The sequence below is a fragment of the Erpetoichthys calabaricus genome, chromosome 1 (genome assembly GCF_900747795.2).
Source record: "Erpetoichthys calabaricus chromosome 1, fErpCal1.3, whole genome shotgun sequence".
NCBI lineage: Eukaryota > Metazoa > Chordata > Cladistia > Polypteriformes > Polypteridae > Erpetoichthys > Erpetoichthys calabaricus.
Genome location: NC_041394.2, coordinates 259702682 through 259728664, shown reverse-complemented (window position 1 = coordinate 259728664; position 25983 = coordinate 259702682). Strand labels below are relative to the sequence as shown.

General features: G+C 35.8%; 1 protein-coding gene across 1 annotated transcript in view; it reads right to left on the bottom strand.

Moving 5' to 3' along the window:
* copg2 (COPI coat complex subunit gamma 2) overlaps positions 1-24979 on the bottom strand; it is a 35531-nt gene extending 10552 nt beyond the window's left edge. Inside the window, 18 exon segments of the mRNA XM_028814450.2 lie at positions 1537-1662; positions 1899-2002; positions 2082-2157; positions 3279-3522; positions 3701-3796; positions 4210-4398; positions 8106-8173; positions 8368-8501; positions 17463-17589; positions 17592-17619; positions 19159-19245; positions 20416-20508; positions 20814-20889; positions 22867-22946; positions 23359-23430; positions 23522-23602; positions 23900-23952; positions 24816-24979. Coding sequence (XP_028670283.2) covers positions 1537-1662; positions 1899-2002; positions 2082-2157; positions 3279-3522; positions 3701-3796; positions 4210-4398; positions 8106-8173; positions 8368-8501; positions 17463-17589; positions 17592-17619; positions 19159-19245; positions 20416-20508; positions 20814-20889; positions 22867-22946; positions 23359-23430; positions 23522-23602; positions 23900-23952; positions 24816-24852 — 1771 coding nt within the window. The 5' untranslated portion in view covers positions 24853-24979.
* Positions 24980-25983: the final 1004 nt, after the last annotated feature.

Sequence of the window (25983 nt, the reverse complement as noted above, 5' to 3'; positions counted from 1 at the left end):
GTGGATACTTTGATCCTAAACAAGTTTTTACTAATATTTAAATTAATACATTTAATAAAAACTAAGTAATCCATGTATTTATTGACAATGTAAAGGCACATGAGTCCACAGACCTAAATCATGGTGGAAAAATGCATCCTACATATAAGAACAGTTCTAGTAACCTTCAATGTGGGGAAACAGTCATCCAAGCCAGAGTACAAATTTGGATGTGGACCATATACATCATACTTATCCACATCTTGAGAACATGGTGTAGGATAACTCATTTTAACCACAAAACTCCGCCAGCCCCAGCTGGTTTTGTTGGTTTGTTCCCGTCGACTGAAACGTTCAGTGTAGGATACAATAAGCAATTCCATCACAGTAACCCTCTCTGAAAAGTCACTATGATGGCTATGCTTCTAACAGCTTGACATTTACAGTCAAATGATTCAGTGTTCAGTCTTTCCCCTTCAACTTTAAAATAAGGGATAGACATCATGGCCAAGTTGCAAGTTCATCTACAGTTGCCCCAACCTGATGTCTCTTTCAAGCTTCCATAACATCACCTTAGGTATTGTTCCCTGTGAGAAATGGAGAATTCTTCCCGTCTGCATTTCTTGACTAACATGTCCCAACAATCTGCCTTTTCTTGTATTTCCTAGTCATAGCAGCTACTATAATGAGCATCTGGGACTGTGTAGACTTTGCACACCTAAATATAAGCATGCTAGCATGTAAACTGCTCAGTTTTCTCAAATAAGCTCTGTAGAAGCACCGTCAAACACTGTATCATCCTCTATTTACTCAAATGTTGTCTTTATTTTGACAGTTATCTGTATGTATGCTCTCTGACCCCACTTTTCCAAAACAGGATCTCTGGGATCTGGAACAAATCTTAGCAGCAACAGGCACCAGGCAGGAACCAACTTTAGATAGGTTAGCAATTCATAAGTTGTTTATTCATGCATCTATTCATCTTCTTAATCTTCTCATCCAGGGTAGATTTGCTGGAGTGTATTCCAGCAAGCATCAAGCCCTAGATAGTCCAAATATTAAGACTCTGGAGTGTATATCAGTTTAAACATTCAAAACTGAATTTAAAAGGCTAAGCAAAATAATGTTCAATGGAAGAAGAGCATTATGGGATTGTTTAAGATTTTTAAACACCACACTTTCATGGATACTAAGAACTAGTATGCAATGCCCTGAACAATGAATAAAGTTTTAAAAGGTCATGTAAGCTGTATGCATCTCAAAGAAACACCCATGTGGCCCAGTCAATTTCAGCCAATGTTCAGATATATTCAAATAAATTCTTAATATGAAATATTTTATTCTCAGTTAAGGATTTCAGTGACTGTGCATTGGGCTTTCTTCTGAAACCAATTTCATAGTATTACAGAAACTCTCAGGAATAATAAAAAGGACTGCAAAATAATAAAACCTATTCATAAATTAAAAAAAACAACAAAACTGTTTACATTGGTTTTACACATAATACAGTGGAGTCGCAATCTATATGTAGTATTCGCTTCAAAAGGTATACTTTACCTGTTTTCAATTCATTAATAGGTGTAGTTGCCAAAGGAACTGATTTCATATCAAATGGCTTTTCTGATGGTTCAAGGGTATACTGATGCAGTGATTTTTCCAGTCCTGGGACAGACACAGTTAGGCCTACAAAAAGTAGGAATGAATCACATTTTTATAACCAAACAGAACTAATAACGTATTTCTTCCTACAATTAAACACAAGACACACAAGAAAGTATATAGGAAAACAGAGTTGTAATGGCAAAGCCACCTAGGAAGGTGTTAAGTAATTATGAACTCTGTTTTGAAGTGTTGGGTTTATGATGTATTAATTACATACATGTAAGCAACACATATAAGACAATGACAACTAGTCTTACCATTAAATATGTATGCAGCATTGAGTGCTTTTTGTTTCTGCTGGAGTACATTCATATAAAATGTTGCACGGTCACGAACCTCATCATCACTATCCATCATACACCTGTAAAATGAGTAATACATTTTTATAATACATCAAACTATTTATTGCAAAAAATTTGGAAAGAAATTTTTTCTCTCACCTCTGTAGCAAAACAAGGACACTGGGTAGGAGGTCATCATTCTGGGCGCCAAATTTGGCCAAAGCACTCACAGCGGCTAAATTATAAAAATGTATTAAATTTCGTAAATGTTCAAGGATTGTTGAGAAATACACAATACTAAAAGGGATATTTTCATTTCAGTTATACTAACAGTCGGATTTTGAATGTGAAGTGTTAAGTTGAACAAAATAATGAACAGCTAGTATTTACAAAATAATAAGGAAAAACAGAGTTATAAGAACAGTCATAACTGTCAGTCCAACTTTTATTATTACAACTATATTTTGTGTAAAGATAATAAGTAGAACATCAAAGGAAAATTAAAATGTAGGATGTTAACTGTATGGTTTTTAATTTTAATTTTAGATGTGGCATTACAAATGAAATTCAATTCAGAAATGCTTGAGTGTGTGAATCATTTAATGTAATTTACTAAAGATGCATTTCATATGGTGATGTAAGTTTACCTACATGATCCAAACACTGAGAATTTTGCTTGTTCATTCAATTACAGTTTTTTAGTGTTTAGGAAATGTGGGAAACATGTTAAACAGAACCTAAACTTAATTCATGTTCATATTCTCTGGCCTTGAAACAACTGTGACAAAAAATCAACACAATCACAATTAAAGGGAGAGAAATCTGCTACAAGAGACATAAAGAAGTCTTTGACCCCCGAATGCTCAGACATGTTCCCTGAAAGGTAGACTGTAAGCCACCTCAACAGCTGGCAGAAGGAAATCATGTGTGATCAGGAAGATTGTTCCCATGAAAACTTGTCACATGTAAAATAAATTTTAATAACCTAAACAGTGCCAGAAAAGGGAGTATAGGTGGAACTGATTTCACTTACAGGTTAGTGTTTTTAACAATTAGAAGTAAAAAACAAATCAGCTGCTCACTTGACCCCCTTTACAAGTGCGTGGTTGTTATGAAGAATGTATTTTAATTACATATTTTGTAATGAACTTCAAAAACAAGTGAAGAACCGAGAATTACTAATTTGCTTTGATCTATAAAACATTTGAATGATGTTCTCCAAATAGAAAATCTACAATAACTTTGGACTTAAACTTACTTAAAATGACATGCCAGTAAAAGTTTCTCTCCTGACACTACTAATATCAACATAAGCAAAACTTCAATATTTAGCGTGATAAATGTACATTTCCACACCTGCTCGAACAGCTTCACTTTCCAAAATAACTCTGTTAAAAATAAATCTGATGTATTTAGAGGGAGTGGGTGTTCTTGGTCCTTCTTTTCCCAGCAGATGCAATATTCGGGTTGCCAGAACAGTGTGTTCACAGTCTTCTATGAATTCACACAGATGGGCAAGGCCTGTTTCTTTACTCTCTGGATTTTCCTCTATGAAACCAATAATGCAGTCTACAATAGCACGCTTGTACTCAAATCCTCCCTAAAATGGAGAGAGGGGAAAAAAAAACACACATCAGCCTTAACTGCACAATGATACCACATATGTAAAAACACTTCACTTTATATAAATAGCAAAAATGGCAATCTATACTACTAGACTAGAAATCTGATGACCTTCAATTTGTTTTTGTGTATTTTTGGTGAGATCAAAGACTTACGTCATCACGAAGCATATTAGAAAGGAAATTCATCATCACACTGTGTTTTCTTGGGTATTTCTGACACAGGGCACTGATTGCTTGTACAACAACCACCTAAACAGGAACATAATTAACATTTAGCAGAAACATTTAAACTGAAAAGTGTTACAAATAATAAACCTTATTTACTATAATCTGCTCTGGAGAAATAAGTTACAGTTTACATAAAGCAAACATCCATTTCCAATAGAGTTAAATAGTTCAGGGCTGCAAGAAGTTGATGCCCATTCTGGAAGCACAAGACATAAACCAAACAGAACACACAAACTAAATTCACACTGGGGAAGCTGAGAGTTGGCAGATAACACAACTCACATGGACCTGTAGGAAAACCCATTCAGACATAGGCAGAATTTAGAAAATCCAAACAAATAGTGCTCAGGGTGGAATTCTAACCAAGGAATGTAGAGATGCGAGACAGAAGTACTAACCACTGTGCTACCTGGTTAGAAATGTATCATAAATACCTTAAACTCATCCGAAATTTCTGATACAAAGGAAGATATCTGCTTCATTAGCCTATCAACACTACTTTCACTGCCTGTCTTCAGTAACGTAGTAATTGCCAACGTAGCAATACTGCGGTTAGAATCAGTAATCAGGTTTTCCAAGTCCAAGTTGCATGCAGTAACTGCTGATGGATGCTTCATTGCAACCTGAAAAAAAATAAATAAATAGAATTAACCTTTGTCCACAAAACAAATAACATTACTAGATTTTTCATAATTGTGAGTCCCATCATTTCTAAACTGATACTGGGTTTGATCTAGGCTGTATCGCTGCATTAATATTCCTATAAATAATAAATGACACTCATACTAACAAACCAATTTAAAATTATGTGTATACTGATCACAGCACATAGTGGTGGCTGTAGAGTACATTCTTGTCATTTCCATAGCAGTAGTGGGCAGGGTATTCTCAATGCAAGCTATACTTAAAGACTGTACCAAAATCAAAGAGCATCACTATTTGCTTAATATTAATTTATGCAGAAAGCAACCTTAGAAAATAAGATCACCTAAAATCATGGAAAATGAAATTGGAGGAAGTTTTGAACATTACTTTTTGATTAATGCAGAATCAGCGAGTACAGATAAAGGAACAAGTAAAATAAGTGACAATATGGCTGAAACGTTGCAGGAGTAACACAAATATACATTTGCCCCAGCCTAAAAAATTGGTTTTCATGATGCTCTCTCTCAGACTGGCTAAAAAGCTTGCTTTCTGGGTAATTCTCACATAGGCAAGCAACAGTAAGTATTGTTAAACAAAAACAAAAATCTTACAAACAGATAGATATGATGATTTTAGCACCTCATCTCCCTAGGGACACTTTTTGGGTGCAAATGCAATCATCAACTTTGCACTTCATGGCAAAGAAGGCCAAACAAATTTGAATTACAAACTTTTTTTTTATATAAAAGCTTGCTAAAATGCTATTTCAGGGGGTGGTGCATCTTAAAAGTTTTAACTCCAAATGGAAATGATGCCTATCAATCCCAGGTGCTTTAGAGGGAAGTGCCCATGCTGTGAACAAAACCACTACTTAAAAAAATAAAAGACTGACTTTGCCTCACTCCTCACTGAAAAAAGCTCAGATGGATCTTCAGCAGAATAAGAGGTGTCATTTGGAACATAAATCATTCTTAAAGTTGCATATTCTATACTGTAATATATACACAGTAGGTGTGTGCAATATGTATCATCTATGATAATATCTTAATTTTTGGTTGGGGTTCTGCAATTCCAAAGTATTTTTTTTCCTTCATTACTTAAAACACTTGTACAGATCTCCGCCTCCTCACCTTGCTCAATCCTTCCCTATGGCTGCAGAAGTTGGAGCAGGTGATGACTACGGAATCCATTCCCGGAAGGGTTTATCCATTCGCTCCCAGGAATGACACAGTGCACGGGCATCTCACATGTGAACGGTTTTAGAATGACCGACGCTTATTTTTAATAAAACTACGCAATATGTTGACACAAATAAAAGACTAAACTTATCTACAAGCAGTTCTTGCTGTCATATAAGTACATGTATTTAGTTAGTTGCAGTAATAAGAGCGTAGAAAGCACAATGTGTCCAGCGTGCAGTCATCCAGGCTAGTGCACACCTTCATGCTGAGTACGCTAGCCGCTAAGAAAGCACACTCTGCCTCCACTGAAGTAGGCGGCATAGTCATCAGATACTGATACACATGTTCTAAACAACACCCGCGCTTGCCGTTGCTCTGAAACACCGCCATTTCAGCTTTTACTGATGCATCCAGTTTCTTGTCATCATTCTGTGATGGCAAGTTTCTTGGCACAGATAATGCGGATACAACAGACTGACGCATTGCAATTTCAAGTTGCTGTTCAAAGCTGTTGTCTGATGAAGTGCACAATGCAGCAATGGCGCCACCTTAATTATTTTCGACTATAACTCTGTTATTTCTTGATCGATTTTTACACGCTAATGGATTCCCTAGTGATAACACGGCAGAGGGAGCAAAAAAGAAAAAAAAAGAAGAAAAACAAAACTCTTTTAGCAGCTATTTAAAAACAAAAACAAAAACCAAAGGAATTCAGAGAAGGCGAGTATCTGCACACTGCCATTGAAAAAGAGATCAGTAGCTACTTGATGATACCTGAAGTGGACAGCAACGAAAATCCACCTGAGTGGTGGAAAGCACAAATAGTACACTTCCCCAAATAGGGGAAACTTGCAAAAAAGTACATTTGAATCCCTGCCTGAAGCAGCCCTTCTGAGAGGGCTTTCAGCATTGGAGGAAATATAACATGTAACCATGCTGCTCTGAAGCCAGATACTGCGGACAGACTGGTATTTCTGTCATACTACTTGAAGATTCAGTAGATCAGTTTTTCTAATCAACTCCAGTCCAATATTACACAATGTTACAGGTTTGTTTTTTTTTTTTGTATCTTTCTGCAATAGGTGGCAGAACGTGTTTACAAATGCTATAGTGTTTTTTCCTGTGCAGTATTTGACAGAGCTTTGGTTTTTTACACTATACTACAGTATGTAAGATTTTTGTTCTTGCTTGTATGCTGCACAATTCACCTTAGGGCACAGCAGTTTATGCTATCCAGACTGTAATGTTCATGCCTTGTAATTCAATTATGATTGTATTTTATTCCATGTGGATTCATATTATGGTAAAATTAAGGGTAATTGTAATAAGTTTGTTCGACTTAAGGGTAATTCTTTGTGTAAATCCTGTAGGCCACTTTGAAATGGTTTACTCATAGTTGCACTGTTTGATCTCAGTAGTACTTTGACTGGTGATTTTAATGTTTTGTGTTATTTTACTTCCGTTTTAAGTAAATAAATAAGACCTGTTTTCTATAACTGTTGTTTCCATTAATCTTAGTAGTAAGCTACAATTAATATTCTATTATTAAGATGAAGCTAGATCAGTAAGACTTTTACAAACATGTTTTTATAGGATGCAAAATATCTAAATATCATTATCATCAAAGTCCCATACTATATAATGAATGGATGAGATGCATGACTGCATACTTAGGTGTACATCTTAGAATATTGCCACTTTTATCTTCTCTAGTTACCAAGCATTAGGATTGCTCCATTTCATGTATTTAATAATGAACTTTTATTGAAATAAGTGCAACAGACAAGCAAAATGTGCTTACAAATACGTACTCTGCCAGGTATTAGTAATGTGGCAGCTCAAAAATCAAGAAGGTTGTGAATGTGTATGTGCACTGTCTTGTAAGTTTACTCTGAGCAACATCTAGGCACACTGAGGTGTGAGCAAGTATTAACTCAATTAATTAATTCAGCTGTATTTACTCTTAACAACACAGAAAAAATGTCCATTGTTACTTTACAAATAAATTCCACTACATAAACCGAATAATATTCAATTGTTCTCACAATTCCACTCTCAAACCCACTTAATCCAATGCATTGTCATAGTGACCAGAAAACAAGGGAGGAACTTTGATATTGCAAGGTTGAACAAGCTCTCACCCCTCACACACTGACATGGACTCCTCCAAACCACAATTTAACTTTAGGCAGATTATATTAATTATAAATGGGCATAATAATGTCATTTGAACATGTGGACAAGATGTGTTCAAACATTGTGTCAGCTCCTAACACCTTTTACATAGATATTTATGCAGAAATGTTTGACTCCTAACTTAAACATCGACTTAATGATATTGACAGCTGTGTCTTTTTGAGGCACATTTTACTGTTAAGTTGCAAAATTATAGCTGTTACATTAAATGTAAAACTTTTTTGATTTGGACTCCTTGAATTTAGAAACAACCACTATGAATTACTTAAGGGGGTGTAGAAGTAGATCAAACACTGTGATAACATTACCTTATTGAGTGTCCTGACTGCTGCGTATCTAAGTGCTGCTTTAGGGGAGCTGCAGAAGAGTTGAAGAACTGTAAATAAAGAGAAAATCGGAATAAGCTAAAGTTTCATGTTTTGTACATTAGCCAAGCTATCTAGCAGAGACTTATCTTCACAACACCTGGCACTTTTTTACAACCATACAGTGAACTAAATAAAAAATCTAAAATTATACAACAGTTAAACAGGTAAAACACATACACAAAAAACATTTGTGATTATTTACCTGAGACAGCTGGTGCCAGTTCTCGTGCTCTGCAGTTCGGTAGATGAACAATAGCAGATGCTGCTTCATATACAACCATTTCATGCTTGTTCCGCAAACAGCCCTCAATAAAGTCAAACAAGGGACTATCGTGTCTATTGGGGTTGGGGGAAAAAAAAGAAAAAAGAAAGAGATACGACAGTTATTCTAATAAATGTCCTAACTAATATTATAATTTCATATTTTTTCACAAGAAAAAAATACTGACAGGGACATCAGTTTCTTAGTAGATCGTAACACAGAAAAAACTAACATTTATTATTGATTGTGGAGAGCACCAAAAAATAAATTCTGTAAAAACTAGTCCAGAAATCATTCATTGCCAGCACATTTTAGTAAAACTTACTACATCATTTTCATCATACCGTGTTTCCCTGAAAATAAGACCTACTCCAAAAATAAGCCCTAGCATGATTTTCATGCTGCTCTGTAATATACGCCCTACCCCAAAAATAAGCCCTAATCAAGATCGTCAGCTGAAACGTAAGGCACCTAAGGCCAGGTTTATACTTAACGCAATGTGATGTGTGTGCCCGAAACATCCATTAAATTCCGAGGACACCTTGCCACAATCTCTCTGAAAAGGATGTTTAATGATTACATTCATCAATTCGGGGATGCGACCATTCCAGGAAGCACCAGTTACAAGACAGAAACAAAATCCCTGGACAGGATGTCAGCTCATCACAAGATGAACATAAGCACACACATATACTATTGTCATTATAGCTTCACCAAATCCCCAAACCTTCATGGAAAACATGCAAACTCCAGGCAGGGATCACAAGGGACGTGACTCCCTGCGAGAGAGCAACGCTACCACGCTGCCACCGTGCCACCCCATATGTGTAACTATTAGCAGTATTAATTATTTTAACAAAGTTAATGATTTATCTGTAAAATGTAACATACATATTTTAATGCATTTCATCATGAAAGTGATATCAAGTATAAATCTAAGAATTCTAAATGTGCAGAGAGCTGGAATATTATAAATTTAATGTGTTCTGTGCAGCAATCTATTGCTGCTTGCCACTGCTGTCAGGTCAGGAGGAAGCCCCAGAAGCGCCTAATTGATTAACAACTGGGTCGGTTTTAAGATGATGTTTACAACGGTCTACTTTAATGATAAAGTAAACTACAAAGTTAAAGTGGACATTTCAAGTTAAACCCAAAATTTCCACTTAATCACAAAATAGACATTTTCATTTTGTCCCATTTTTTTTTTAATCTCTCTGGCTCAAATACGCCGCCGTACATTCTGATATGCTGTAGTGAAGGTGCAAAAAAATAGATGATGGTATGTGAGACTTTTAAAATGTATCGTGTCATTACTTTGGGGAATATGCAACACTTGAATATAAAGGCAACATGAATACATTTGTATATTGGCATTTTGCTTCACCACATCGAACCATTCGTCAAACATCGAAGCAGCCACATCGATCCCGTAGGTTCCTCAACACGGCTGGAGTAGCAAGAAATTCAGGCTGGAATTCAGGGTTTGAATGTGGAGAGTTATGACGATATTCCAGAAGATGACATGACTGTATTTGGATAAATGTATATTGTTGCACATGAATATAAGATATCCCATGAAAATAAGCCCTAGTGCATCATTTGGAGCAAAAATGAATAGAAGACCCAGTCTTATTTTCAGGGAAACACAGTACTTACTTTCAAACTATTTCCAAAAATAACAGTATAATTAAACAAGCACAAAATATACAGAAGAAAATGGTCTTTTTTGTTTTTTATTTACCTGCCCTCACAGCAGTATTTATCCAACAAGGATTAAATGGCAAAAAGTTGTCTCTGTATTCTCTCTCTAAATATGTGACTGAGGCCCTTCCTGCCTACTTCATACACAGAGTATCTATCATGCAACGTCTGTAAATCAATTTTAATATCAAAGTTTACAGTTCAGTTGCCCGTTATGTTTTTTTACTGTAGTTCTTTGTGCATGGACTGCAATTAATGTTTCCCCCCTATTAAGTGTGGATATTCCTGTCTTTTGTAGTTTACATCTGCACAAATTTGGGGTTTCCTAAAATAGTTACTTCACCTATTACTGTAATGGAAAAAGGTCTACCCCACCAATGTAACAGCCTGTTCTGTAAGCACTAATATGCGTCACAAAAATCTCCGGGAATTTTTATTTATTTTTATGATCATTTATTTAGCAAAATTACACTAAAATTAGTTCCAGCAAGCATATATTCAGTAACATCATATTTGTTGAATATTGCTGATGAATAGGAAACTGTCAATTGACATGCAATTGGGAGGGAGGTATTCAAAGCGAACATCATCTGAATGTGGAAGCATGTTGTGGGCAGCACAGTTATCAGTCAGGAGCCGAATCATTATTTCTTCTTCATGTTGTGAGGTTTCTGAACTCTTTTGAGGCACCCACTCCCCACCCAACGGGAACGACACACTGAAGTGCGTCCTGAAGCGCGATTGCAACGTCTGTGGAAGATTGTTTGTCTGTTGCTGGGGCAGGGCAATAAGAGGCTCACATTGCTGCAGTGAAGCGCCACAGACGCAAATCATAAAAGACTGGAGTCGCGCTGTAAGTCCCTGTCTTGCACCCCAAAACACGAGGCTTAGTCTCAGTACTTTAGCAAAACCAGCTTTATTCAACTTGAAACAGGAACGGCACAGTTATTTATTGTAACGTGATCTGCCACTCTGCTATACACAGACATAGCAGTCAAGCATGATCGTGGCCAGGTCAGTGATCAAGTACACAGTGCATCCAGAAAGTATTCACAGCGCATCACTTTTTCCACATTTTGTTATGTTACAGCCTTATTCCAAAATGGATTAAATTCATTTTTTTCCCTCAGAATTCTACACACAACACCCCATAATGACAATGTGAAAAAAGTTTACTTGAGGTTTTTGCAAATTTATTAAAAATAAAAAAACTGAGAAATCACATGTACATAAGTATTCACAGCCTTTGCTCAATACTTTGTCGATGCACCTTTGGCAGCAATTACAGCCTCAAGTCTTTTTGAATATGATGCCACAAGCTTGGCACACCTATGCTTGGCCAGTTTCGCCCATTCCTCTTTGCAGCACCTTTCAAGCTCCATCAGGTTGGATGGGACGCGTGGGTGCACAACCATTTTAAGATCTCTCCAAAGATGTTCAATCGGATTCAAGTCTAGGCTCTGGCTGGGCCACTCAAGAACATTCAGAGTTGTCCTGAAGCCACTCCTTTGATATCTTGGCTGTGTGCTTAGGGTCGTTGTCCTGCTGAAAGATGAACCGTCGCCCCAGTCTGAGGTCAAGAGCACTCTGGAGCAGGTTTTCATCCAGGATGTCTCTGTACATTGCTGCAGTCATCTTTCCCTTTATCCTGACTAGTCTCCCAGTCCCTGCCGCTGAAAAACATCCCCACAGCATGATGCTGCCACCACCATGCTTCACTGTAGGGATGGTATTGGCCTGGTGATGAGCGGTGCCAGGTTTTCTCCAAACGTGACGCCTGGCATTCACACCAAAGAGTTCAATCTTTGTCTCATCAGACCAGAGAATTTTCTTTCTCATGGTCTGAGAGTCCTTCAGGTGCCTTTTGGCAAACTCCAGGTAGGCTGCCATGTGCCTTTTACTACGGAGTGGCTTCCGTCTGGCCACTCTACCATACAGGTCTGATTGGTGGATTTCTGCAGAGATGGTTGTCCTTCTGGAAGGTTCTCCTCTCTCCACAGAGGACATCTGGAGCTCTGACAGAGTGACCATCGGGTTCTTGGTCACCTCCCTGACTAAGGCCCTTCTCCCCCGATCACTCAGTTTAGATGGCTGGCCAGCTCTAGGAAGAGTTCTGGTGGTTTCGAACTTCTTCCACTTACGGATGATGGAGGCCACTGTGCTCATTGGGACCTTCAAAGCAGCAGACATTTTTCTGTAACCTTCCCCAGATTTGTGCCTTGAGACAATCCTGTCTCGGAAGCCTACAGACAATTCCTTTGACTTCATGCTTGGTTTGTGCTCTGACATGAACTGTCAACTGTGGGACCTTATATAGACAGGTGTGTGCCTTTTCAAATCATGTCCAATCAACTGAATTTACCACAGGTGGACTCCAATTAAGCTGCAGAAACATCTCAAGGATGATCAGGGGAAACAGGATGCACCTGAGCTCAATTTTGAGCTTCATGGCAAAGGCTGTGAATACTTATGTACATGTGCTTTCTCATTTTTTTTTACTTTTAATAAATTTGCAAAAATCTCAAGTAAACTTTTTTCACGTTGTCATTATGGGGTGTTGTGTGTAGAATTCTGAGGAAAAAAATGAATTTAATCCATTTTGGAATAAGGCTGTAATATAACAAAATGTAGAAAAAAGTGATGCGCTGTGAATACTTTCCGGATGCACTGTAATCCTGTTACAGTATCTGCACTTACAATTTACGTGCTCCTAACCTTGCATCACCCATCGAGATCTTTTCCATTTACTTTGGTGGAGAGACACAGCATATCTTTGAGCCTGCTATTGCCCCGTACAGACGCAGAGATCGCACTTCGGGACGCTCTTCAGCTTGCTGTCTAGTTGGGGGAGGTTTTCTTGAATGAGTGCAGCATTAATAGGAATGTTTCTTGAACGAGCATCACTGAACCACATAAAAACGGCTTTTTCGACATCTTCAAATGCAGCAGTTCACATACATTTGCAACCCGAGATTTTTCTATTTTTTTTGCTCTGTCTTTCAAGAAAGTTGGCAGTGTCAATGGCAAAATTCCAAATTCACTGGCAAGGTCTTTTTTCTTTTTGCAGCAATCGAGAAAAAGTGTTTTTTTTTTTCTAATATGAACTGTTATCGTTTTTTCATGTCTACCGTTTCTATAGGAGGGTGACAATGAGTTAAATTCCAATGGCTGTTTTTCAAATGTTGACAAGCAAGAAGTAAAAGGCATCACTGAAAACAGCAGGAAACAAAAAAGGCAAAAAAAAAAAAAAAAAACCAGTACGAGGAAAGTTCGAAGAAAGAAAAAACAAAAAAAAGACACTTTCTGTTTGGGGATCGTTGTGCACACCTGAGCTGTGGCCACAGAACTAACTAACTGCTCTGTGGATGATTCATTCGGGCATTTCAAGGTCTTTTGTGCACTTTGTTATAATGAAAGTATCTGCGGAATGTACTTCGTACTAACGAGATTTCTATAGACTCATGTCATATGGGGAAGCTGTCGGGACCATAAAAATACTTCGTTGTAATGAAAATTTCGTTGTAAAAGATATTCGTTATAATGGAATTTTACCTGTAGTTTTTTTTTTTTCTTCACTGTGTCCGTATTTTTTTTTCTTCATCGCGGCCCTAATACGCTTCTGTAGGGCTATACCACAAATAGCATTATAATTGCAAATTGCAGTTTTATTATTTATGTATATAGCTTAGCTTGAAGCAAGGTCCACATTAATGCAGTTTGCCTTAATGATGGTTCAGTTGGTAAAGATGTCATCACCAAGTTGCACTTGTTTTATTTTATTTTAATTTGGTGAATACTGTGTAATGCACTTGAGCTTGAAGTCTTGGAAGTAATAGTGCAACTTCCAGTAATAATACTATTATTAGTTTAAATATTATGCAGTTTAATGATGGTAAAGTTGTTTAAAAAGTCACTTTAACGTGTCAGTGGACAGAGATTGTTAACATTAACAAAGTGTAGTTGATTTACAAAAAATATTTACAATTTATTCCTTTTCTAAGACATGTTCAGTACAATACAACTTTTGACAAGCACCTCTGGATATTTTACTAAGTCTAAATTCCTCTTTGGATGGTTGAAAATATGTCGTCAAAATTTTAGTTTAAGTTGTTTGCAAACTTTGTTCAATAAAAAGGCTCTATATTTTGACTGCATCTGTCATGCAATGTGATTCCTTCTCTTCATTAGTGCCACCCCCTTGAAAACTATCACTTTATGGGGCCATGCAAACCTGTATTAATACTTGTGTGCACATTAAAATATGAGAATTGTACATTGTACAAAAAAACAACAGTGGAATAGGTTATTCTTAGCCAGTAATTGCAGTGGAAAATGTGGTTAAGATCCACTCATGCTTGGGAAAAAAATACATCCAATACCGTGAAACTGGTATAATCTTGAAAAATACCGTGATATAGAATTTGTCATACCGCCCAGCACTACATCATATATTATAATTTTACTGTTAATCTTAATGTTACTATTAGTCAGCAGTGTAATGTATGCAAATATTGAACACAAAAACCATGGGCAACTATCTTCATTGTTACTGATGGCATTTACTGTCCTAGTGATGTAGGATTTTAAATGAATTTGGCCATACTTTACACACATCAGTCAATGGCCAAGCTCAATTTTTCTGCAAAATTCTGATTGAAACACCCTTTTCCCAGTGCTGCCTCAGATCATCAAGCGAATAATTTTTTTCAAAGACCCTGGTAGTATGTAGAAAAACTATATATACGTTCATTATTGCAAAAGAGTATAAATATCTGCCAGCAGTGCTGAAGACTAGGAAATCCAGACATGCAACATTTACCAAAATTCCTGTTTTGCACATAACAGAAGAAAATGGTTACTACACAACTGCATCCTTTGCACAGCTCAAATTCAAATACAGGTAGTCACTGACTTATGTATCTTCAACTTACAACAGCTACCACATCTCACAGGCAAACAACAGCTTTTGCCATGCCAGCTCTGTATATCATGACCCATTCATCTTGATTTCAGTTTATTACCTGCAACAGTTTTGACTACATTCAGTTACATTTGTCTTACACTTACAGGGGGAAAAATACAATTGATCTTGACACAAAAATGAAGGTGATCAAGCAGTATGAGGGAGGAAAGAAAGCGAATGCAATCGCATGTGACTTGTTATCCCATTGTAACTGGTGTTTACCGCACACGCTGCACTAGTGCACTCTGGCTTTGAATCCGGATAACCTCCAAAGCCTTGTCTTGTGACCCACGATGTGCCCATTTCATATGAACTCCCATGAAGGGGTAATGCAACCACTATTGAAGTTTACTATTAACAGGATGAAATGTCAAAACAGAAAACATGCAAAACTCTGCTGGTACAATTCCTCCTCTCACAGTTAACACAATGCACAATGGGAGAGGCTCACACGGATGATTTAATATAACACAACCAAAGAAATGATTTGTGAAACTGTTAAAAAGGATCAGCACCCATGTGAGCAACAGAAATAAAAAAAAGAATTTACATAAAAAAGATAAAATCTACACAATATGCTAAGAATGATGATAAAAAAGGGTCTTACTATACAGTACTACTCATACAGTCAGGTTGGAATACATATATACATATACCGGTCTGTCTTGTGTCCAGATCTACTTACGACAGGTCCATTGGAACAGAAAGTGATTGTGAGTTGGATACTACCTGTACTGTATATTGCCAACACAGAAATCACTAATGGGCTTAATGTCAATAATATTCCATGTTTTGAATAACTTGTATTATATATAGGAAAGATACTGTAATCATCATATAATCGGTTAAACTGCCAGTAGCATATCTGACTTAAAAAGTATCTTCTACAATGGTAACATTCTGAACAAGTGTTCAATCACAAACTTACTGTTTAAATTTCAGGAGAAGATACTGTATACTGCACAAGGCATATAAAGAAGAGCCTGAACAAAATTTCCTTTCCATAGTTAACCTATCTGGTTCACATTCATTTTTTCTTACTATCTTACAATATTTAAGAATGCATACCTGGTTATCTGCTTATAAGTGGCTGCTGTTTTGTTGATTTCCTGCCTGCCACAAACACATGGAACCACGTTGTTTTCTGAGCAGCTCTTCCAGTTTCAACTTAACGTACTGTTACACCGTACTTGCTCAAAGTTTCACAAAAAGACCCCCAATCTCCCACTCTTCAATCCCCCTAAATTTCACAGGAGACTGTTGCTTGATCAAATGTATTTGTATCATGCAACACTGTCATTCGCAATTTCACTTGAACTCTCTGACTTCACTTTTGATCAAATGTCACTGCAATGTTCCACTCGAATGTTTCTGAGTATGCCAGTTTTCGTCTTGCATGCCAAAAACGTGCTATTTAGGTTGATTGGACAGTGTGTGAATGGCTTAGAGGCATGTGTGTGCCCTGTCCATCATTTTTCTCTTTTTTGTTTTTGTTTTGAGACATTGTTTAGGTGCAACACCATACCAATGCTTTCAAAAAGGGGGGCGCCTTGTGCCAGTGTGTATCTCTGCAATGGTTATGCAATCTAAACTTGGTACAATGATAACCGACAGACTAGGGCATAAGGGTTTTGCATCATACAATGTACTGTAAAATGTACTTTTGGAAAGAAATTCTTAATATTTGGTGATATTTAGTAGATTTACTTTGAATTTTGGTATTGGTTGGTATTTATTCATACAGAAATGTTTGTTCAAAAATGTGAAGTGTTACACTCAATACTCTTCATTCATTTGAAGCTCTTTTATAATGCAAGAAGGGTAACCATTAATTTTTGGGTGTGTAATTTATCCGCAGTGATGCAAAAAAACCCTTAGGGCATAAGGAGTTAAAGTAATTGTAAAGATCAGGATTACCCATAAAAATCCTGATCAGATCACCACAAAACAAAAATATTCTTATGCTTGATGCTCATAGTAAGCCTGATATAGTCACTGTCAATTTAATACAACAGAAAAGTAGGAATCTTCCAAATATTTTGAAGTGCACTTAAAGCACTGACAGGTGTAAACGCAGCAATATAAAGCAGAGATACTGTAAAGCAGAAACAAAGAAAACTAATTTTTAAGATACATATATTGCTACTACCAACAAAAAATGTTAAAATTGTGAATGAGGATTGAGCACTTAGAAGTAACATGTGTATGTTAATATATACTGGCTCTTAAGTAATCCAAATTACAATGACATACATGAAGTTAATTACAGCCTGTAGCAGAAATCTGAGGTTTAATTATTTGGTAAAGGCAAAGCTGAAATTAATATTATTCTGCAAAATCTCTTGAAAATATAAGACCAAAATAGACCTACCCTCCATCGGTTTCCTCAAGTAGGCGGCTGGCAATCCGAATCAGCATACAGTAGGCAAAGGGTGATTTCAGGCCAGACTTTGTAAAAGTATTCAACATTTTGTAACCTGCTAAGCGATCATTTTTCTCAGATGATACAAAAGCCCCAAGGCATGGTACTAGAAGCAAATTAACAACATTAGATTCTAATTGTATATTTTTACACTGTGCAAATACCTAATAATTTAAAATGGATTTTGAATTTTGCTGCAAACTTACTTAGGCTGTTCAGGTTACAGTAAAACTAACAAGGAGGGAGGGGAAAAATGAAAGTTTGAACTTTATATAATTCCTACTAATGAACACTATCACAAATGATGAGGAATACAAGTAATTTCAAAAATGGAATGAAAACAAGCCATTACAAATTCATCAAAACTCCCAGATAGTCTGATTGATTAGACAATGGCAAATTAATGAACGCCTCCAGAAGAAGTAAAAAATATCTATGTTGAAGAGTTTCTCAATAAATTGGTGCCCCATCCAGGTTTGCTTTTTCCTTATATCATTACTTCCTTCCAGTATAGAAAACAGGCCACATAAAGTGAACAGGAAAAGGAAGATGGATAACAGTGGGATGGATTTATGGAGTTATAAAATAAAAGCATCACATTCCAGATGGATTTTTATTTAGCAATCAAATACCAGCTTTCACTGGAGATTGGAGTACTTCCTGACAGAAAACCTACAAATACAAGACTGCTTCAAAAGCAGGATCTAAAATAAACATTAGTGTTAAAGTATTTTCTCTCTTGTGCCAAATAATGTTAGCTGTTATCATAATGAACTTAGTGGACTAAATATTAAGAATCCAATATAAAAAAACAGCAGGCATGAGATGTCCATAAATGAAGCAGTTATAAAGGTCTAATAAAACTAGAATCTGGTGTATACAGTATAAGGAGTTTCACAGACAAAAACCAAATGTATCCAAGTATCACAGTGGTGATGACAAATTGTGTGATAAATAGAAACAGGCTAAGTTAGGTAATCATTCACCCTGGATATATAACAGGATACGGTAGCTATTTTGTTGTTTTTTTTCCCCATTAATAATAATAATTAACCAAACAGTTAAATAAGTGGTGGGATATGGAGACAATTAGTATTAAAGGACAGCACGTTTATACAAAAGAATAAGAAGTTTTCATATGGACTCTTTTGGCCAGTCCAATCAACAATGGTTCACCACAGTGATAAAACTAAGGAATGCTGTAAACTATGGAAAACAAAAATTTCTCTACAGCTTATCTGGATCAACATAAGCACTTACAATGGGTCACCTAAAACCGCTAACATTATATATTAAGAGAAAGGCACATCTCAGCCTTGTTGGAAATTGTGCATCTGCTCATTTTTGTTCTGCCAGGTTTACTTAATCAAGTACAAATTCATTTCTTTGTCTGTGCAGTCTATATGAGTGTGTCTTCTACTTTACTAAGAAATGTAGTAAAAATATTATTAAGTGTTACATTTTGTCACAGTCTCTTAATCACACATTTATATCTGCATCTGTTAATTGGTCAATTAAAACTAACAAGAGGACTGAAATATAATTAGGAGCACTGAATTAAGACACACTCAGTGTACATATGCAAAGAGGTTTCATGACAGACAATAGAAAGTCCAATAATTTAGCTTGTGACATAGATACGTACCTGTACCATGATGTTGTCACTTGATGCAGCTTCTTGTGCTTCATTAACCCAACGTTTAACTACATCATAACTCATCTTCACCATGTGCTTTAAACAAAGACCAAAAGCAATTAATGCAAAAAGATGTTAATGTAAGAAAGAATTCACAAATTTAGAACTTGGTGTAGGTTAAGCTGAAGATTTTCATCCTGTTAAAAACACATCAAACCTAATTATTCCCATGAACAAATCAGCATACAGATGAACACTTCTTTAAACTAAAAAGTAGAAATCTGCCACTTCAGTCATTCTCTAACCACCTTAGTCCGGAAGAGGGTCACAGGGGTCTGCTAGAGTCTATCCCAGCTAGTATATGGTGCAAGGCAGTAACAAACTCTGGACATGGTGCCACTCCATCACAGGGTGAACACACACACAGGCCAATTTAGGATCCCCAATTCATCTAACCTACACATCTTTGGACTGTGTAAGGAACCCCACGCAGACACAGGGAGAACATGCAAACTTCATGCAAGGAGTACCCGAGACGCAAACCCTGGCCTCCTTACTGTGAGGCAGCAGTATTACCACTACGCCACCATGTCGCCCCAATCCGCCATTTAAGTTACTTAAATTGCAAACTGATTTACTAATAACTGCAATAATAAATGCAATTCAACATTAATGTTACAACTACTAAAAACTACTTAAAGTGGAAAATAAAGCTGTACTATGTAAACTATGCTATTAAATACATATGCACACACACTCACACATGCATACACTGCATATATAGATAACAACTATGTACATTGTATTGAGTTTAGCAAGATTTTAGACATTTTCATTTGGTTCATATTAGTATTAAAGCTTTTTCCTTTTTTGTATCAAGGAGGAGTTCATTAACTTTTACTACTTCTTTTTACCAAGAATGGATAAAATACTTCCTAATTCTACAGGTGTTCTAAGACCTAATATTACGTTTCCACATGACGTTCTTGAAAACCTTAATCCATCACTATTATCAAAGCTTCACTAAAAAGCCATAACATGTTAAATACATAAATCAAAATAAAATTTGCAGAAACAAACAAAACTACCTGCAATATATGAACCTAATACATTGTGAAAAAAAATCAGCTGTAAAGTGATGCTAACAATAAACCAAAATAAGAGAATTTATCAAACTTTACTACTCAAAACACAAGTAAAACTGCAGTATAAAAAAATACAGCAATAAAAGTACAGTAAAATTAAAAAAAAAAACTAATATCTTACCAAAGAAGAAACCAATGCTGAACTTGAAACGCTAGGCACTTTATCTACAATTGCTTGTTTCATGTACCTTTCTATAGCTTGAAGCATGGTTGTCTGGAAAATAATAATAAATCCATGAATAAGGAAACTGTCAATGTAACTTTAAAAAATAAAGTAAAACCTAAAGCACACCTATAAGCTAATATATTTTAGAGACATTCTCAGAGTATTTTTCAAAACATCCACATTAAACTTTACTACAGTTTGAAGAATTCTTATCACCTATTGCCAATGTTTCAAATTGAACAGAAGGTGACAGATGAAGCTATGGCACAATGGTTCCTTCCACCTTGATATTTGACATTCAGAAGAAAAGGCTACCAATGTGTGCAATAAACAAAGAAAGCATTAAAAATTACATCAGTAATGCGACAGAGAGCACGAATTGCAGGTCCCCTGTAAATATCTTCCTTGCCAGTCATGTCCTTGGTCAAACTGTTGAGGAACAAAGGGAAAAAAAGTGCAATTAATTTTGCAAATATAATGCACAATATATACATATACACAACCACAAACATATACATTCCTATATATATTATAATGGATTGACAAATAAAGTATGCGCATGCCTCTTTTTGCTTTCTAATTTAAAATGCTGAGCAAAATATGCAACCCTTACTGAGCGCATTTAATTTCAATTTCATTTTTTATGCTGTAATGTTCAGGAGTTTTATAGATGAGCATACATCAACAGCTAGAAAGTTGCAATTGCCTTTGAATAGCATCCATGAAACTGGAGAAAACTAACTACATACAGTAGGACCCATAAGATCACAAAAAATAAAACAGATCTATAGCAGTGCAAAAGGTTATGTGACTTGTGCCTGCTATAACAACAATTATCAACTGATACTGTACAGATTACATTAAATATACAGTTTGGCATTTTTGGGACAACTTTGAATACCACATTGGTAAACCTAGTGTTTTGACTGTTGGATCCCGACTGTGTGTTAAGGCCCCCCATACTACTATAAGACTATCCCTTGTTGCTACTGAGAAACAAAGTATTGCTTTCACCAGATATACAACAGATGAACAAAAAGATTTTGAACTTGACATATAATAAAAAGTACCAATAAAACCAAAACAGGTTACATTTTAAACTTTAAACTTAATCCATGTAAACACTAACACAATTGTTATAACAGAAAATGTATGTCATGCTTGAACATTCACTCTTCTAAAATAACTTGACTTTATCACTGGCATTAGTAAGGGAACTGTTCTTAGTCACACAGTGCCAGATTTGGAGAACACAGCAATTGGATTCATAGAGGTCACAGTTTCACAAAGCAGCACTGCAAACCATGTAAAGTAGAAGTGGGAAGGACTGCCAGAAATAGTAAAACAAATCAGAGTACTATTGATTGGTCATATGTGCCTTTTAAGGCATGCAATCAATATAAACTGCACTGTACATATATATATATATATATATATATATATATATACACACACACACACATATACACACTCATGATCCTACTTAGCCTGATTTTTTTTTCCCTGTGCTGGGGAATCACCATGCTTCTACTGTTATTATTGTTGTTTGAGGTCATATTTAAAATTCACCTCTAACATCATAAAGAGGGGAACAAGCATATTTTAACATCTTTTAATAATAGCTTTTTATGATTTAAAACAAAAATCTAAAGAATTTAAAGGGCATTTTTCCTCTACCAAGCTTGGAGGATTTTGCAAACATTTAATGCGAATAACAAAGGATCATTCCCCCAAAACTAGAGATTTTTATTGACTTTTCATGCATGTATAAGAACAGTTACTGTTGCAAAATAATTTCAAAATATAAAAAGATATTCTCTGATTTTAATTAATCTACATGATTTCAGTTGTTAATTTACATCAGTTTGTTTGTATCTGACACAGCCAATCAGAAGTACCACATCACAAAGAAAAAAATTGAAAGGCTATGGCACTGGAGGGTGCATAATGAGGCCTCTATAATTAATAATTAAAAAAAGCAGAAAACAAAACCACTAAAGCACTCAAAAGATGAATGCATTGTATTTCTAATAACTCCAGCAAAATGGAAACTATAAAATTAATAAAAAACAAAAAAAAACCAAAAAAAAAAAAAAACACAACACTATACTGCTTGGCCCCCAAACAAATTGCAGAAAACAAACTTAATCATTACTTTGGAGGCATCCCTTATATATACACTCAAGTACACTGTATTTAAACATGTCAAATATTCAGAGTTCCCCTTGTTCTTCTGAATAAAAAATAAAGCACTGCAGAAACTCTCATTTAAATTGACTTATTAAATAATGAAACATACCGGGCACATTTATGATTCTGTTAAAGTACAAAAAAAAAAACAAAGTATTTGCTGTGCATTCATTTAAACAATTAGTGGGACAAAATAAATTAATATATAAACATTACCTGCTTGTTACAATGATCACATCTTCAGAAATGTTTGCCATTTCTTTTATAGTCAAGTAGCACATCCTTCTCAGAGTTTGCTGTCCAGAAAAAAATAAACCACATAAATTAAAAAGTAAGAGAATATTTTTTTTTTTTTTTTTTTTAGTTTTTAAAATGACTCTACAACTGGTCAATCCCAAAAACAACTGCCAACACACTTGAGAGCACCTCTGTAAAGAGTGTCCCAGTGGTTAGAGCAGCATTTATTCACCCTGCAAATATTCATTTCACATCCCCCACCCAAGCTTGCTGTGTACTGTGCGGACCAATTATTTATTACATGGCAAGTATCAAAATTGTGGTGTTTTTGTTCTTGTTGTGTGTTTTTTGTCATTGTTATATCTAAGATTTTGCAGCATTAAACCTGGTCCATCCATTGTGCGGACATTCCCTGCTGGACACAACAATATTACTGCGGACATTAAAAAAGTATTCTCATAGCATACTCACATCATTTGACTGAAATAGCCTGGTCATTGCAAAAAATGCTTCTGTTGCTTCAGTTGTTCCAAAGTGTTCACCCTATAACATCAAATAATCTTTTCATTTAGGAAACAGTCTTTAAGCATAAAAAACAGCACTCTTTAAAACAGAAAATGAAACATTTGCTTACCTGGTTCAGCAAATAAATTATCTTTGTTAGGATATGAAGACATCTTCTTGGGTTTATTGGTGTCTCATTAAAAATACGTGCCTGAAATGTAGATAGATAGATAGATAAAACTTTAGGGGTCCCTGGGGGAATTCTGGCTTTTTAAATATATAAATAAAAAGTAATAGCCTATGTACTCAAACAAAATAACCCCTTCACAATTTGCTCAAGTAAAGAAATATATGGGAGTTGAAACTACTTATAATATATTGATATAAAATTATACAAATTTGCATTGCTATGCTATGCTGCTTGTTAACACAATTTGTATTTGTACTAAATGTTTCAAGTAATTTTTAGAAGAATACTTGGGCTTGTAGAACCAAATAAAACATTTACCTCTTGCAAAACGGCACTTTTCTCAAGGTGCTGAAAAGGATTGGAGCCACTTCCTAATTGTTGAGGAAAAATACATCAGAAAAAAAGGTTCTTTAAAAAACAAACTTCGGATCCATTGCGAATTAACAAAAAACTCAAATTATCACTATATAACAAAATGGGTTTATAATTCTCAGATGAGCATTTTTAACATGAAATACTTTTCAAGTCATTTTAATTAACATTTTTTCGCTTTCAACTTTATTCACGGATTCTGTCAACTTGTAGCAACGAACAACCAAAAAGCAAAAACTGAAAATGCATATTAACACTGTTACACCGTTGGAGAATAAATGTCATTCACACACGAACTGGCAATGATACCACTGCGCCACGAATACTTCCAGCAAGTGTCATTTTATGAAAGCATCAGGCATAAACATTTGCAATAAAGAAATCGTTTCAAGCATATTACATTGCGCTCAACATTTCACAACGTAAAAAAAATCCGCAAAAGATGAACGTAAATCAAATATTACATAAATAACATTTTCTCCCAATTTTAAACTTAGTTAACTGCAACCAATAATCCCACGAGTGACAGTATAATTGTTATTTATTAAAGTCGGTACACCTACTCTCTTGAATTAAACCACATCAGTTCCAGATGTAAACGTATACGCTTCAAGTGCAACTGGATGAAAAGCAAATCGTGTCTTCGCGATGATGACAGGTATGCATTTGGCTCATTAAAAATAACAGCATGTGTTTTATATAATAAAATATTTGGAACGGATTATAAATACGTATTGATTAGGGAAACTAAATGAAAACGTAGAGGCTCATAGGCCTCTACACTTCATGCATTAACTGGGATTTTTTTTTTTGTCAAGCATGTTTTAACACGTGAAAAGCACTTTAAAAAGTTTAAGATTACCGGACTCCTCGTCCTTCTTGTCAAATTTCTTTATCATTTCTTCTTCACAACAATATAACCAGGGACTGACTTTGCTTAGTTCCTTTGCTCAGCTGAAGTCACAGCTTCCACATCATCCTATGGGTCTTCCGCCAGTCACAGGTAGCCGCGCCTCTTTCGTTGACGTGGCTTTCCTTCGGGTACATAATACCGGCAGGAAACAACTATTTTGAGGGAAGAAAAACGTTCCTTTTGAGCATATATACGGGAGATGGGTTTTCAGTTTGCACACTCAAGCTTGTGAACCTTCTTCCTGATTGTGTCGAAAAAAGATCAGACGCTTCAATAATAGTGATAGTGATCTTGAGGTTTAGAGAAACCAAAGAGACATGAGCTCAAGTCTGTCCACGGACAAAACTCGCATACAAACTCTTGTTAACAATATTGTTTCAATCGGGTAGGTGCACTAAAACCCCAAGAACTCGGTGTGTTTTCGTTTTGATCGTATGATAATGTCATTTAAACGGTACAACAAATGCACATATGTTATGGGGAGACTATTTTCTACAATAAAATAATGTTTAAATGTGTTTTCCAAAGGTATTAATTTATTGCCATTGAATAGCACCAGTGCTCACCTGTGCTGAGTGCCGATGGATTTACCCTTTACACCGCTTCTTTAGGTAGCTCGCTAGCCTTTGAACTACCGCTCACTGTTACTGCAATAATGTGTGCGACTTTGGTAGGCTTGTCGTTACTATCGGTTATCCTAAAGCTGGCACAAAAACTGTTCATTAATATGGCAGTGTTAACTAATACTGCTGGCAACCCTTTCCCGATCTGATGAAATAGCGATGTGAATAAGAATCCATCGGCGAGCACCGGTGTGACGCAAAATTATATTTAAGCCAACGTTAATTCATTAATATGTGATAACTTCTTCGTACCAGGAGATTTTTGAATCAATAGAAAATATTAATATTTTCCTTTCAGTGTTTGAGGAGATGAGAATTATAACGGGGTTTGAGGAATGTGCTCATGAAACTGAGCACATGTAAGGAAGTTTAGAGAATGTGCCTACTGTAGGTTTCCAGAACGGAACAATAGTATAGGATGATATTTACTTTATTGTACGATAACAAATTCCACACTTGACTTCAATATCTTAGCTGTATAAAATACGACAGGT